Genomic DNA, 13,362 nt, shown 5'->3' on the forward strand with positions numbered 1-13,362 from the left:
GGAATTTTTTTTTGAAAAAAAAAACGAATCGAAAAGAGAAGAGGTGGAGTCAATGAGAATCTGAATCTTTAAAAACCAATTTTCGAGTCGGAAAACTTAAAAGGAAAAAAGGAAAAGAAATCCGTGTGAATAAAAGAAATAGGCTGGGGAATTGTACGGCTCTCATCTTCCACAGAGCATCTCCCACCACACTGCTTTGCATATCATTGTCGATTTTCTTCGGCTCGTTTAATTCGCTGACTTTGTCACAATGATTGAAATGTGTTCAGGGACTTGGAGGGCATGCCCGCCCGGGCGGGCACCGAAAACTAACCGAAGGCCACAAAAACTTGCTTTGCTCTGTTATCAGTTGTTCAAATCTTGCATTGCTGCACATTTTTATTGTGCCCTGTTCAATTTTTCGGATTTTTTTGAACATGTGTTTTGGAATGTATTTTGAACATTCAAGATGTTTAATATAATATTAGCAAGGCCATATTCTTAGATTTCCAAAATGTTTTGATTGACTTGGTTTTTTCCATATAACTTCATTCGAAATTTGTGTTAATTAAGTAATATCATTTTTTAAACGTTTCAATAACATTCATATCTGGCTTAGCTATCACTACCATGCAGTGCGTTTTTTATAGTTGTCAATTTCTATGATGGGTCAAACCTGTGGAAAACTATACTCTTGGAGTTTTCAATCAAATTGATTTATGCACAGCAGTGACGCTAACCGACTAAAAAGTATCTGACAGAGCTATTTTTGCCTTCCATTCGCATCCACTGAAATCGTTTCTATTCGGATTCATTGAGCTGTCCATCACCTTTAAACCCAGTACTATTGAACTTTGATGTGTGGCTCGTGGTCGTAAACCGACAAAGGAAAACATCTTTTGTTTTGGCCCTTGATTGGTTTTAGAAACGCATTTTAAAACAACTTACAGTACTCTCTCCACAATGAAATTGAAACCAGATTCAGTTATGAAAAATTTATTGCAAATAATAAATTAATACACGACCTAATAGGTTCTATGAGGAACATTTCAAAACACTGAGAGTTGAGTCAAGAACAAAGAACTGGAATGAATTTAAGAGATGGTTTGGCCTGGTAAGGATTTATAAAAGAAGCAAGACAAGCAAAAAGAAAAATGAAAGAACATGACTAAAATTGCACTGTCATAAAACTGAATGTGAGTGTGTTTGAATAACTTACATTTATTCAAAACGAGATTTGGGAACAGTGGGTCAGAGAGAAAACGCTGGAATTAATGAGAAACAACTTATTTACTATGCTCTTCTTTTTTATGTCCAGCAGCTGCTAGGGAGAATACACAAAGAACTGCATAGCAAATTTGATCTGCCTGTAATACGAGGGGTTACTGTGCTTTATTATGACAAGTATACATAGTTTCATCAGAAAAAAAGACAATACATTGAATAACTGAAAATTATCACATGCGTAGAAAAAATTGAAGAAGTGTGGGGGAACGATGACAAAAAAAAGTTTTATTGAAGTCAGGTGATCCCTTGAATTCAATAAAACAGAAAGTTGAAAGACACGACACAAAACCAGTGATTCACAAAATGACCAAATTACCAAGCTGCTTATGTTTAATACTTCAGCCAACATGTTTTGTATACAATCACATATATAAAAATCCAGTGGTTATGAAAAAAAAACAAGTCATTAATATTTTGAGTAGGTATCGATATATAGGATGCAGAAAACGGAAAAAAATGTTTAGTGTAGAAGTTATCCATCAATTTGGGTCTTTCTGGCAAGAAATTGCAAACTGCACACTAAATACACGATGCATTGCCCATGCTATGTCCACTGCCTGTAAACACTCAGCCAAAACATCACAATATATATTAATTGAGGGGGATGTGAGTTGTTAGTGAGGTATATAAAGAAAATAATATTGGTAAGTATAACAAGGTGCACTGTAACCTAAACTCTGATATGATAGAACTTACCATTTGAGAGAAGTATCTCCTTTGAATGATTTCTCCTTTCTTACGGTCTGCAAAATAATTTATTGTCTATATTGTATCAATCTGTCAAAAACTGTTCCGTATAAAACAATATTTCACTTCTCTGACTCTATTTGTATCTACCAACCAAATTCTTCCAGAAGGAATACATTTCCTCCGAATGTGTTGCACTTTTTGATATTAGAGAGACCAATAAATATCTGACTGTGAGCAAATATAACTGCAACACCATCACAACGAACCTGAAATTCAAATGTTCTGATGTCTGTAAATTTGGCTGTAATTCTTACTTGTAGCAATCCTCCTTGATTGGTTTCTGTGTCGTGGACTGGGAATTCACCTCCTAGCGCTCTACCTTCCACATTTACTTTTCCTCTCGCGGCGGCTCTTTCCATTGCTGCTTTCATGCATTGATAGAGCTCTCGACACTGGAAATCAAAATGTTTTAGTGTCAAAAAACCAAATATACCTTCTTGGTATGGAATTTGTGCATATGAACTTTATCGTCATGTCGTCTCCAGAGGCAAAGTATTTTGGTTTTTGGAGAATACGTTATGTTAACAAGACGTTCATACCACCATCGTTCTGTCGCTGCGCCAGTGATCGATCGTAACACCACTGCATCATCGCAAACCTCCATAAACATCATCTGACCATCTGCATTTGGTCCTGGGCACACAGTGAATGATTGCTTTTGCACGAGCCGACTTCCAAGAGGTTTTAATGGAATGAAATTTCCTTGAGTAGAAGGCAATTCGTCAAGAAGCTTGTTAATCTCCTTCGAGCACACTAAGCCAATATGAGCCTTGCCCAGAAGTCGTCGCACTTTTTGTTGAAGTGCTCTCTGGCCTGTTCCACACATAATCATATAGGCAGTCATGTTATGCAGTAAAGTGGATAGGAGACGATCTTCTTCTAACTCCAGTCTCTTCTTTTCAGAGTCGTTTAAGGCGGAGTACCTGGAATAAGTTAGATTAGGTTAATTGATTGGTCTTTGTTGAAAATTTGAAAATTCACCTGTCAATCATCTCTGATGGCTCTTGATCCATACCAACTATCTCTCTTTCTTGAGCTACAAGGTCCACAAACGCATTTTCCCAAAACTGAAGATTCTGCCATATTTGGTGTTGCACGGCTACTGTAAAAACAGGAATTATTGCATTTACCAATACTATAGCAACTTACATATCAGTTCTTGATAAATGTAGTGTCTCACTGGCTCATTTGGTGTTGGAAGAACTTTACAAGGCTCCTGTTTGCCAACCGGAAGACTTGTTGGAGGCACCGGTTTCAGCAGTGGTTTTGTTTGCTCATCTGCATCTGCAGGGAAACTTGGAGAGCTTGGTTGAGCTGGCTCATTGTTAGGCTCAAAAGTTTCTGTTGGAGGAGCTGTTGTTTTCACTTTTGGTCTAGGTGGTAGTGGTGGCGGCGCTCTCGCTGCATCTGGTAATTTTGGTGGAGCACCGGGAGGTGGTGGATTTCTTTTTGGAACTGGTGGGGCTTCACGAGGAGGAATTGGTGGTGGAAGACTTGGTGGTTTATTAGACGCAGGAACTTCTGGGGTTTCAGTTGCGGTAGGAGTGACATTATTTCCAAGAGGTTTCGTTGGGGTACGAAGGTCGATAGTAGAAGCAGGAAGCTTTGGACGGGATATGCTTTCTTTTAGAATGTCATTGGAGTGCTCTGATGGAGTCGTCATCTGAAACAATCAAAGAATGAAAATAAAATTGTGAACTAGGATGTCTTACGGTGCTAGGCGCCGAACTACTTGGAGTGATTGCGTCCCCACCACCCATTGCCCAATAATGTGTGTGAGCAATCTCGAGTACGTGGAAGACTGATGCAAAACCACAACAGCCAGGTGTGTTGAAAGAGACTTCGATACCTTCCAGACATGCTTTCAGGATTTTGACGTATGCTTTGAACTGTCCTTTTGTTAGTTGCTGAAATGTGGACTATGAACCTTGATTAGCAATCAATAAACATACCACTTCTTTAACAAATTCATCTTCGGACAGCTTCACTTCTAATCCCAAATTCAGCTTAGAGCAAACCAATTCTCTGAGACTTTCATCCTCCATTAATCTTCGTAGCTTTGGAGCTGAGAACATTCCTACGCTCTGTCCAGCTAATGCTTGGTCACAAAATTCTTTTACGGTCTGTTGGTTTTTGCTGAAAGAAAAACTAATGAAATATGATATCACAGTTTTCGGAAGATACCATACCTCTGTTGATTAGCAGTTTGTTGGCTTGTTGGGTTAGGAAGTGCTTTGGATCTCACGATATGTTGGCTTTGCTCAATTTTAGTTGCAATTGGCTTCATTGTCCTCTCTTTTAAAGCTTGAGCCCTTGGAGCTGTTTTATTAATGACTTGACTGAATACACTCTGGCTTTTCTCCGCATATCCATTGATTGCATTCATGAAAGATGGTCCCAGAACCTTTTCTCCAGAATCCGTCAGTGAGGAAAGACCTTTCATTCTCAATCCAGATTTGATAGACCCTCTACTAGTCGGTGTATCAGATGCTTCACTGCCCGGGTTATGAATAGTTTTTCGTCTTTGAGAAACTGGTGTGGATTCATATTCAGAGTCACTGCCGTGATCGAACGAGAATGCTCCTTGGGAATTGGACTTAAGAGCAAGGTTATCAGCAAGTCTTGCGAAATCGGCTTCACTATCCACTGCAGAGGTTGAAAGAGAAGAATCCGGACTGCTCCGTCCACTGCTCAAGGAGCTGTCTATAGAAACTGCACTTTCACTTTGTGGTAGCTCTAGAGTCATTGGCTCCTTATAAATGTAATTGACTTCCGCGAGTGGTTTGGTGACTTCTCCTCCAACATCTGCAAAATATACGTATTTGGTATTCACGGTCACATTGGGGCTTACCTGTAGACTGATTCTCATCAAATACCAAGTCATCAATACTATTGGAGTTTTCTGTAGATGTTGCACTGTCTTCTTCATACTCATCCACATCGACTTCTGTGTTATACACACGGACCGCCGAATCTAGCGTTGAATTACTTGGATACACCTAAAAATAAGAAAATTGTTGAATAAAATAAAATCTACCAGGCAGGAATTCCATACCGTAAAATGAACTGGCATGAGTGCTTCACTAAACCACTTTGGTTTATCTCCAACTTGTTCTGCACTCTCAATTCCAGCTTGCACTCTCACAAATGTCTCATTTTTCGGACAGAGACAGCATTCCGCAAAATATTCCACTGCCTGGGTACGACACAGATCGGTGATGAATTGTGTACATTGTGGACGACTTCGTAAGAACGAATCAGTTTGTAAAGATACAACTGGTCTTGGGTACAGGCGGAGAGTTCTTGTGTGCTCACTGAAATTGCCGAAGACATTGGCAGAATTGAAGAATTGAACCTGAAAATATTAATTAGCTGGGAATAAATTTTATTGGATACCATTGCTACTCTGCAAGCAACATCCACACTGTCAATATCAATTCCAAAGTCTGCGTCTGTGACACTGTTCTCGTTGTCCACTGTCATCGTTGTCATTCTATTAATAGCATTTTTCAGTTTCTCCTGAAAAAATAAGAAGGTGAATTTTTGATTTGTATTTGTCACTGCGATTACCTTCAACTGTGTGACATCTGGCTCAGGTAGGTCTGGGATGTACAAATCATCCGGTACCTGAAGGCAATTTGTGTCAAGATCCACTAGAATGACATCTGACGGAAGCTCTCTAATTTTACGATGATGGAAGAATGATGAAGGCACTCCAATCAAGAATGGAGTGGGCGCAAGAAGAAGCTGCTCAGCAGACGGCATGTACGCCGGGAGAAGAGGTATGACAGGAAACATGTACTCCAGAGGATAAAGGAGAGCCACTATTGAAAGGATACACATACTAACTGCATTGTAATTCCGGGACTGAATGACAATCTGAAAGGCAGAAAAAAAAATTTCAAATTGGTTTCCTTTCATTACTTGTTTTGCGTATTACACAAGTGTACATTGAAAATATAACGCTTTTTCAACCACATGTAGATTAAAACGTTAACATACCTTAAATTCCAGCATAGCAGCTGTTAATACTCTCAGAGCCATTTCAATTCCAAGTATTTCAAATGGAATGTGCAAGGGAAAGTCAATCAGTGTAAACCGTGTATGATCCGGTAAAGCAAATTCAAACACTTGGGACAGATCTATCGGCATCACCTGAAAAGCAATCATTTGGGTCCCTCGACTATCAAAACCATGTTCATACCTCAATTTGAACTTTGGTTTTACCAGGAACTGGGACTGGGGAGCTCAGCAACATCAAAATCCATGTCTCCACTTCTTTGATCTCTTTCATTACTTCCGGAACAATGGGTTCATTATAATGACCCGTAAGAATAGCCCACACAATATCTCTGTAACACCGACTCGTTATAATTTTCATTCTAAGAATCAGAATGACTCACTTCAGTCCGGTTCTCTGCGCAGCTCGATGGTTGGCGCTGTCAATGATGCGTTTCAATAAAAGAAGTACTTGATGAAAAATTGAGACAAATGGATGATGTGAAATGAAGCAGAGACTCGTCAAAGAGACTTGAGTGTCACGTCTGAATTCAAGTCTGTGAATAGTGAAATGAGAAACAAAACAAAAGAATGTTACTTTTTATGGTGTGCTTCATCTGGAAGTCGTTTTGCTTCATCTCGTGGCGTAGAACGTCGGTCAAATGATTGGTAGAAGTTGAGACATATCCCATAACGGATTTTTGCAGAGTCTTTTTCTGTCAGCATGAAAACGAAGAATTGGGGATCATTTCGACTGTTTTTCCTGATGCGGGCACCTGAAAATGAAACTTTATTGTCACTGTAATTAGTCATTGTATTTTGATTATTGTCACTGTAATTAGTCATTGTAATTCAATTTGTCACTGTAGTTTGTCATTGTACTTTGATTATTGTCACTGTAACTAGTCATTGTATTTTGCTTTGAGTTATTCTCGTTGCATCAACTGTATGTTTGTAAAAATGATAGTGTACTGAAAAACCAAACTAACTTGTAGTGGTGCAACCCTCTGGTTGACAGAAAACCGTTACATCTGTAGGAAGGATGAAATCCTTGTGGTCATCAGTAGGGTATCTCCTTAATATTTCAGGATAGGTGACTGTGGAATCTGTGATCGCATCTGGACTGCTTTGACTGGCTCCTCTAGTCCGGTTCCTTTTTCCAACAACAACCAAAAAGTCTATTAGACGGGGGCATAATTCTTTTTCTTTATCATTCATTGTATGTTAGGGCATTTGTAGATTCTGGAAGATCAAATATAGGGCAAATTTCGAAAAACCTTGAATATGAGACAGAACGAAAAGAATATTCAATACTGAATAAAAGTTATCAGATTTCATCATTCCACATTTTTCACTTCACTAAACAAACATTATCAGATTATTCTTATTACGACATCTTGAAATTTTTGAAGCGAGAGAATAATAATATGTTTCGAAGAAAAAAATGTGTGGGCGAATAGGAAAAAAGTTAGACTAGCCAACCAAAAACAAACTGATGAGAAGAATAGGAATTCGAAAGAAGGAATGACGTCGAGAAAGCTGAATTTAGAAGAATAATTGATGAGGGGAACGTTTGTCAAATAGATGCATCTCTTTTGCACTTCCTATCTTTTTTTCCAGACTTTTAGTTTTTCGGAGAAAAGGTTTTCATGGGAAGTAGAAAACAGCAGACGAAAAAAGAGTGATGAGATAATTTTAAAAACAAGGAAGAGGAAGGAAACCGGAAAAAAATGTGTGAAATTCATGAGAGAAACACAAATTCCATGTTTTTCATCAGCATCCATCTACTAAATGAAATAGATCAGAAACATAAAACAAGTACAAGTCATAATAAATTACATATGCAAATGTTCATTTCTATTGCTGTCAGTTATAAATTAGAAGGATGAGTGAAGAGAGACAAAAGAAAAAAAGCAGGAAAAAAAGAAGAGAATAAAAAAAGGGAGAGGTGCTGCAATAACAGCAGAGCCTCAGGAGATGGAAAAGAGAGTGTGCTGACCAAAAAGAGGCATGAGACGTGTGTGTGTATGTGTATTTCTCCTCATTCTCTGTTTCGCCCCCTCGCATGCCATTTTTGAGAGATGTGGGGGGGAGTGAAACGGCGCAAAAGGAGAGAAAAAGAAGGGGTAGTGAGTTCCAAATCAATAGAAAAACGAGAGAGAAGAGAGTAACGGACGGACCATTCAAAAGGAAAAGGACTTCAGCATAATAATCGGAGAATTGGAAGAGAAGGAGGAGGAGAAAGGGAGAGAGAAAGAGAATGACGTATTGGTAATGATGTTAATCAAATAGAAATGTTTTGAGAGTTGCCTGTTTGACCATTATGCTAAAAACTTGCTGGAAATGACAGCCGGCTTCTAAAAATTTAAAATATGTAAATATAAAGTTGCAAGCATAATGTTACACATCATAGAAAACATGAAAAGTGCAACGAAATCGAAAAATCGAGATTTAATTTATGAACTCCGTAATAAGGCTTCTCATAATTTTATTAATCACCCTCAAAAAATTTCTCGAAATCAAAACATTCCACATAAATAGTGAAATTTATGAAAACAAACTATCATCTTTCGAATATTTAATTTTCCCACAACTGTTAACTCAAAACACAACTTTCCAAATTTTAATGACCCATTGTGATAGCTTTTTTATTCTTTTTATTTTCAGCTGTCTGTGTATGATGTCAATAGGATTACTGAAGATCAAATAAAAGCTAAGAATTATTCAACGCTGGTAAGTATTTCAGTTCCACCCGCTTGACATTCGTGTTATACGAGTTCAGCTGTAGGCACTCTATGAAACGAAGTGTAAAAGTACAAATGGAGCGTTGCTGCTCATTATTAGAAACTTCAAGACTTGTGATGAAATTTATGGTTTTTTTTTGCACTTTCGAATCGAACGTTCCAGACACGGCTACTCGCACAATGTTCCTCTTAAGGTTTCAAAGTGCACAAAACCTAACATCATTGGTATTACCTTACATGTAATGTACTCCGACTGTTCCCCCACAACTTTGGAGTTTGATGTTTTATTTGATAAATTCTACAGAAAAAATACAAGAGCTTTTGCAATGACGGGATCTAACTTTCAAGATATTGAGGCTTTGAAAAAGAAAACTTTTGATGAAAATGCTTTTTCTGTATAAAAATCCAATTTGAGCATTTCGACTCATTTACAAAAACTTCTAATTTTGTGATGAAACTTATGATTTTTTTGTTGCACTTTCAAATTTCAAATGGAACGAACTTTTGAAGAAATGGTTTTTTCTGAAAATCTCAATATCTCGGAAGTTAGGTTGAGTTACCGGCAAAGCTCTTGGATTTGTCTTTTTTTCTGTAAAATATATTAACTATTTCAATAAACACTCAAGTTGTGGGAGAACAGCAGGAGAACATTCCACGTTAGCACCGTTTTCCACGAACATAAGTTGTAAACAATATTTCTTATAGAAGATTTTTATTTTGAAATATCAAATTTGTTGACACGATCACTAATCTTGTTATGCCCATTTTTCTAGGTTCGGCTTCAGTAGAATGATTCTTCAAAATCAATTTTTTTCACATAAACTCTTTTTTTCTTTTCTCAATTTCTGGCATGTTTGACTTGTTTTAAATGGCAATGGTTATCCCATCACACTTATATTTTTTTCGTTTACAACAATCCTTTAATAATAGTTGCTTCAATAATAGCATAAAAGTTATCAGCTCGACTCCATTGTTATTGTTATTATCACGTTTTGTCACTAAATCTTATGACCGAGATACAGATTTTGTGTTCGTGCACAGGAAATTGAAGAATTGTGAGAGGCCACAATATTTCTCACATAAGACACAAACTTCCGTCACCCACCTCATCTCCTCTTCATTTCTCACGCGCGTTCTTATTTCCATGGCAACAGGAAAGCGCCCACCCGTCGTATGCCAAGTAGCACTCCCCAGGGAATGCTTATTACATACACAGCTCCCGTTTTTGCCGTGTTGTTTCTATAATACCTTTTTTCACCTTGCATTTTGTCATACCTCGTTACTTGGCTTTGTATGTTTTTAATCCCAATAATATTTTGGGGTTTCAGAGAAGCGTGAAAAAAGAGAACGTTGGAATGAGTTATGATCAAACAAGAAAAGCGTTCGAGAATGTGATAGAGAAACCATCTTTGACAGACAAATTATTGTCCAAACCACCTTTCAAATTCATTGCGGATATTGTTAGCAATGTGAGGTCTGCCACAGGCTATTTGAAGGTAAGGAAAAGTAGCAATATTGCAAAAGAAATAGTTTGAAAAACCGTAACTTGTTTCTCGCTAGCATTTAGTTAATTTTGACTACTGAAATCGAATCCGCATAGTTTGAAATGTATACTGCCACATTTTTAGCTAACAACACCGCCGTGATCAATCATAGTTCAACGTTCTCCAAATATATAATTTAATTAGCGCTTATCCGGTCAGCCAGCCGTAAAAATCACTCTTTTTGCAAAACAAAAATCATCAACTTGCCGCTAATCCGACAGCTAGACAGATTAACTCAACTCCCATGATGAAATTCAACGCTCTAGTGAGCAAAAATACGTTCAAATTAAATTAAATTATAACCGGCTATTAATTTCTAAATGACATGCATGTCAGTATTAAAATTTGTAATGTTTATCCGTTCTGTTATTGGTCACAAAAACATTATATTAATTACGTTAAGTTATTAAACGAGGTAGCCCAGATATCGTGATTATCACGTGACGGCTTTATTATAAAATTTTAAACGTCAAAAACCCATTGGTTATGCGAGAACTTTGTTAGGTTGATATTACTACAAAACAAAATAAAATACTTTAGTCAGTGAAAATTAATGTAAGAATTGAAAAACGGAAGAACTTATAGTTGTGTAAAAACTAGTGAATTTATCAGAATGAGTATTCTCATATTTCTTATTTCAGAACGAGTTTACTGATGAGGAGATCAGTACAGCTGCCACTGATAAAGACACAAAAATAGCATTTCTGGAAAAATTGATCCAAATTTTGGACGATGGTAGTCTGGGAAATGTAAAAGCCATCAAAGTGTCGTCCGGGAAAGAGCCGGAGGAGACAAACAAAGTGAGTGTACATTCTATTAGTGAACAATGAGAGAATTGAAAAAAAACTCATTGGTAGAAATGGAATGAGAAGAGCAATGTGGCGAATGTCAAAAAGGATCGGAATGTTAACGTGAACAGAAAGAAAAGAAAAGCAACATGTTCTTGTTTCCGGAAGCACTTAAATTTTGCCTCTTTGGAAACCTAATTTTGCTCTGGTTAATGTTATTTTGTTACAGATGCTCCAAGTGCTGGGTACCAATGCAGCAAGCTTTATGTCAAACGGACAAGGGGAAAAGAAGAAGAAAAAACCAAAAAAAGAGGACAAAAAAACAGAAAAAGAAGTCGAGGAAAAACCAAAAAAGCGGAGCAGTAGAAAAGTAATTTCCAAAATAAGACCACTGTAATTTCCGGTTACTTTTGTTTTTCAGGACAGTCACAGTGAAGAAAAAGTGGAGAAGTCTGCTAGTAAATCGGATAAATCAGAAAAATCAGAAAAATCAGATAAATCAGAAAAGAAAAAAGAATCCAAAAGAGAAGCAAGTTCAGATGAGAAAAAGAAGAAAACCTCTTCGTCAAGTTCAAAGGAACGACATAAGTCCAGTGAACGCAAAGAGAAGAAGAAGACGGACGAAGAAAAGAAACCCAAGAAAAGCAGCAAAAAGGACCCGACAGAACGACTTTTACAACGACAGGACTCCATGATAGCAGTTAATGGAGACGCGCCCGAAACTCCCCCGACAGATGAGAATCGTAATCCTCAAGACGAGGGTTTTGATGAACTGAGCATCCCGGAACCAAATATTTTGGCCAATTCGGAGAATGAAACGTCAGCGCAGTCGTTCACAATACAACCAGTATCTTCGCCATTGAAAACTGATGATAGTGGGATTGGTGATAGTCCCAGAATGATAAAACCAGAAGATAGACCTCCACCACTGATAAGGTGATAGTGATAGACTACTTGAACCAAAACTAGGAATGAGAAATGTTTTTCAGACCGATGACAGGAGCAGCTGGTGGCAGACCAATGACATCTATGGGACGTCCCGGCACCGCTGCATCAAGACCAGCACCTCCAAAACTGAAGAAAAAGCGAATTGCTACTGTTGATGCCACTCCCCAAGCGGTTTGTTTATTGTTCTGTCGTTCATGAATGTAACCCATAATTTCAGGTGATAGAACTGAAGTCTGAAATATTCACAGAATCGATACCAACTCTTAACTTGGGGGATTATGATAATTTTATAATGGAGAACGATGAAGATGATGAGGATAAAACTGCAAGAATTTCAGAGCTAGTTGATGAAGAAGATCGTGGAGCACTGGTCCAGAAAATAATGGATACCAAGGCTGGAATAGAGGATAGTGCAACACAAGACCAGGAACAGGATGCGGAAACTGACAAGAATGTGTCAGTAGAGAAGGAGAAGATAAAACAATTACAGGACAGACTTCAAGACTTGACAAAAGCTGCTTATCCGCTAGCCAGACTTTTTGATTTTGCTAATGTAAGTTTTTTTGAAAAGATTATGATTCTATCTGATTATAGGACGACATTGAGTCCATGATAAAAGAATTGGAACGTTGGAGAAGTGAACAACGACGGAACGAGCAGGAGGAACAAAACAAGAAATCGTCTGGATTTGGGGATAGTAGCAGGTATTAGTTGTTATAATAATATTGAGCTCGTTTAAATAAAATTTTCAGACTATACAACATGATAGCCAACCTACAAAAAGAAATCAGTGATATGAAGGAAGAGTTGAGTAAAGCAAGAGGACGCGTTCTCAACAATGAAAAACGTATTCAACTTTTCATTTCCAATGTTTAATATTCCTTTCTTTTTGTTTCCTCGAGATTTTCTATTAGTTCATACAATATTCTTATTACGTTCTACAGTTCTCAACCCATAATTTCGGTTTTTATTGATAATGATGCACTCTTTTATTCATTCCCGTTTTAATCACTTTATTTATTTATAGCATGCTACCTTAAAAATCCCGTGAACGATATACAATACCAATCCTGAACTTTTTCAATGTACTAAACCGATGTAATCATCTCAAACAACATTTGCCTTTTAAATCTGATCAAAGTGTGTTTTCTAAACCTGCTAAATGCTTGACATAAAATATTTATACTTTTCTTCGAAGCAAAACAGCATCCCTTCATATGGTGGAGTAACAGGATTCTAGAACAGACAGAAACCAACCAATATTTCAGAAGTACATATCAGTAGTTGGGACCTGAAAACAAAAACGATCAAATTGCAGGGAAA

General features: G+C 37.5%; 2 protein-coding genes across 2 annotated transcripts; one reads left to right on the top strand and one right to left on the bottom strand.

Moving 5' to 3' along the window:
* Positions 1 to 1,265: 1,265 nt before the first annotated feature.
* On the bottom strand, positions 1,266 to 7,233 carry GCK72_022196 (uncharacterized protein; the record flags this gene model as incomplete). Its single annotated transcript, XM_053734699.1, has 19 exons — positions 1,266 to 1,346; positions 1,963 to 2,009; positions 2,108 to 2,222; positions 2,271 to 2,408; positions 2,480 to 2,939; positions 2,998 to 3,118; positions 3,166 to 3,679; positions 3,729 to 3,923; positions 3,969 to 4,152; positions 4,206 to 4,821; positions 4,868 to 5,015; positions 5,072 to 5,371; positions 5,422 to 5,535; positions 5,587 to 5,895; positions 6,019 to 6,171; positions 6,221 to 6,368; positions 6,420 to 6,560; positions 6,614 to 6,791; positions 7,005 to 7,233. 19 exons carry the CDS (start codon positions 7,231 to 7,233, stop codon positions 1,266 to 1,268), a joined length of 4,191 nt encoding a protein of 1,396 aa, XP_053578265.1.
* Positions 7,234 to 10,114: 2,881 nt separating this feature from the next.
* GCK72_022197 (uncharacterized protein) lies at positions 10,115 to 12,915 on the top strand (the record flags this gene model as incomplete). The annotated part of the gene is made up of 8 exons (XM_053734700.1): positions 10,115 to 10,255; positions 10,945 to 11,103; positions 11,321 to 11,461; positions 11,513 to 12,027; positions 12,081 to 12,210; positions 12,257 to 12,592; positions 12,646 to 12,743; positions 12,792 to 12,915. The coding sequence occupies 8 exons, from the start codon at positions 10,115 to 10,117 to the stop codon at positions 12,913 to 12,915; spliced, it is 1,644 nt and encodes a 547-aa protein (XP_053578266.1).
* Between the last annotated feature and the right edge of the window lie 447 nt (positions 12,916 to 13,362).

This window comes from Caenorhabditis remanei, chromosome X, assembly GCF_010183535.1.
Source record: "Caenorhabditis remanei strain PX506 chromosome X, whole genome shotgun sequence".
Lineage (NCBI taxonomy): Eukaryota > Metazoa > Nematoda > Chromadorea > Rhabditida > Rhabditidae > Caenorhabditis > Caenorhabditis remanei.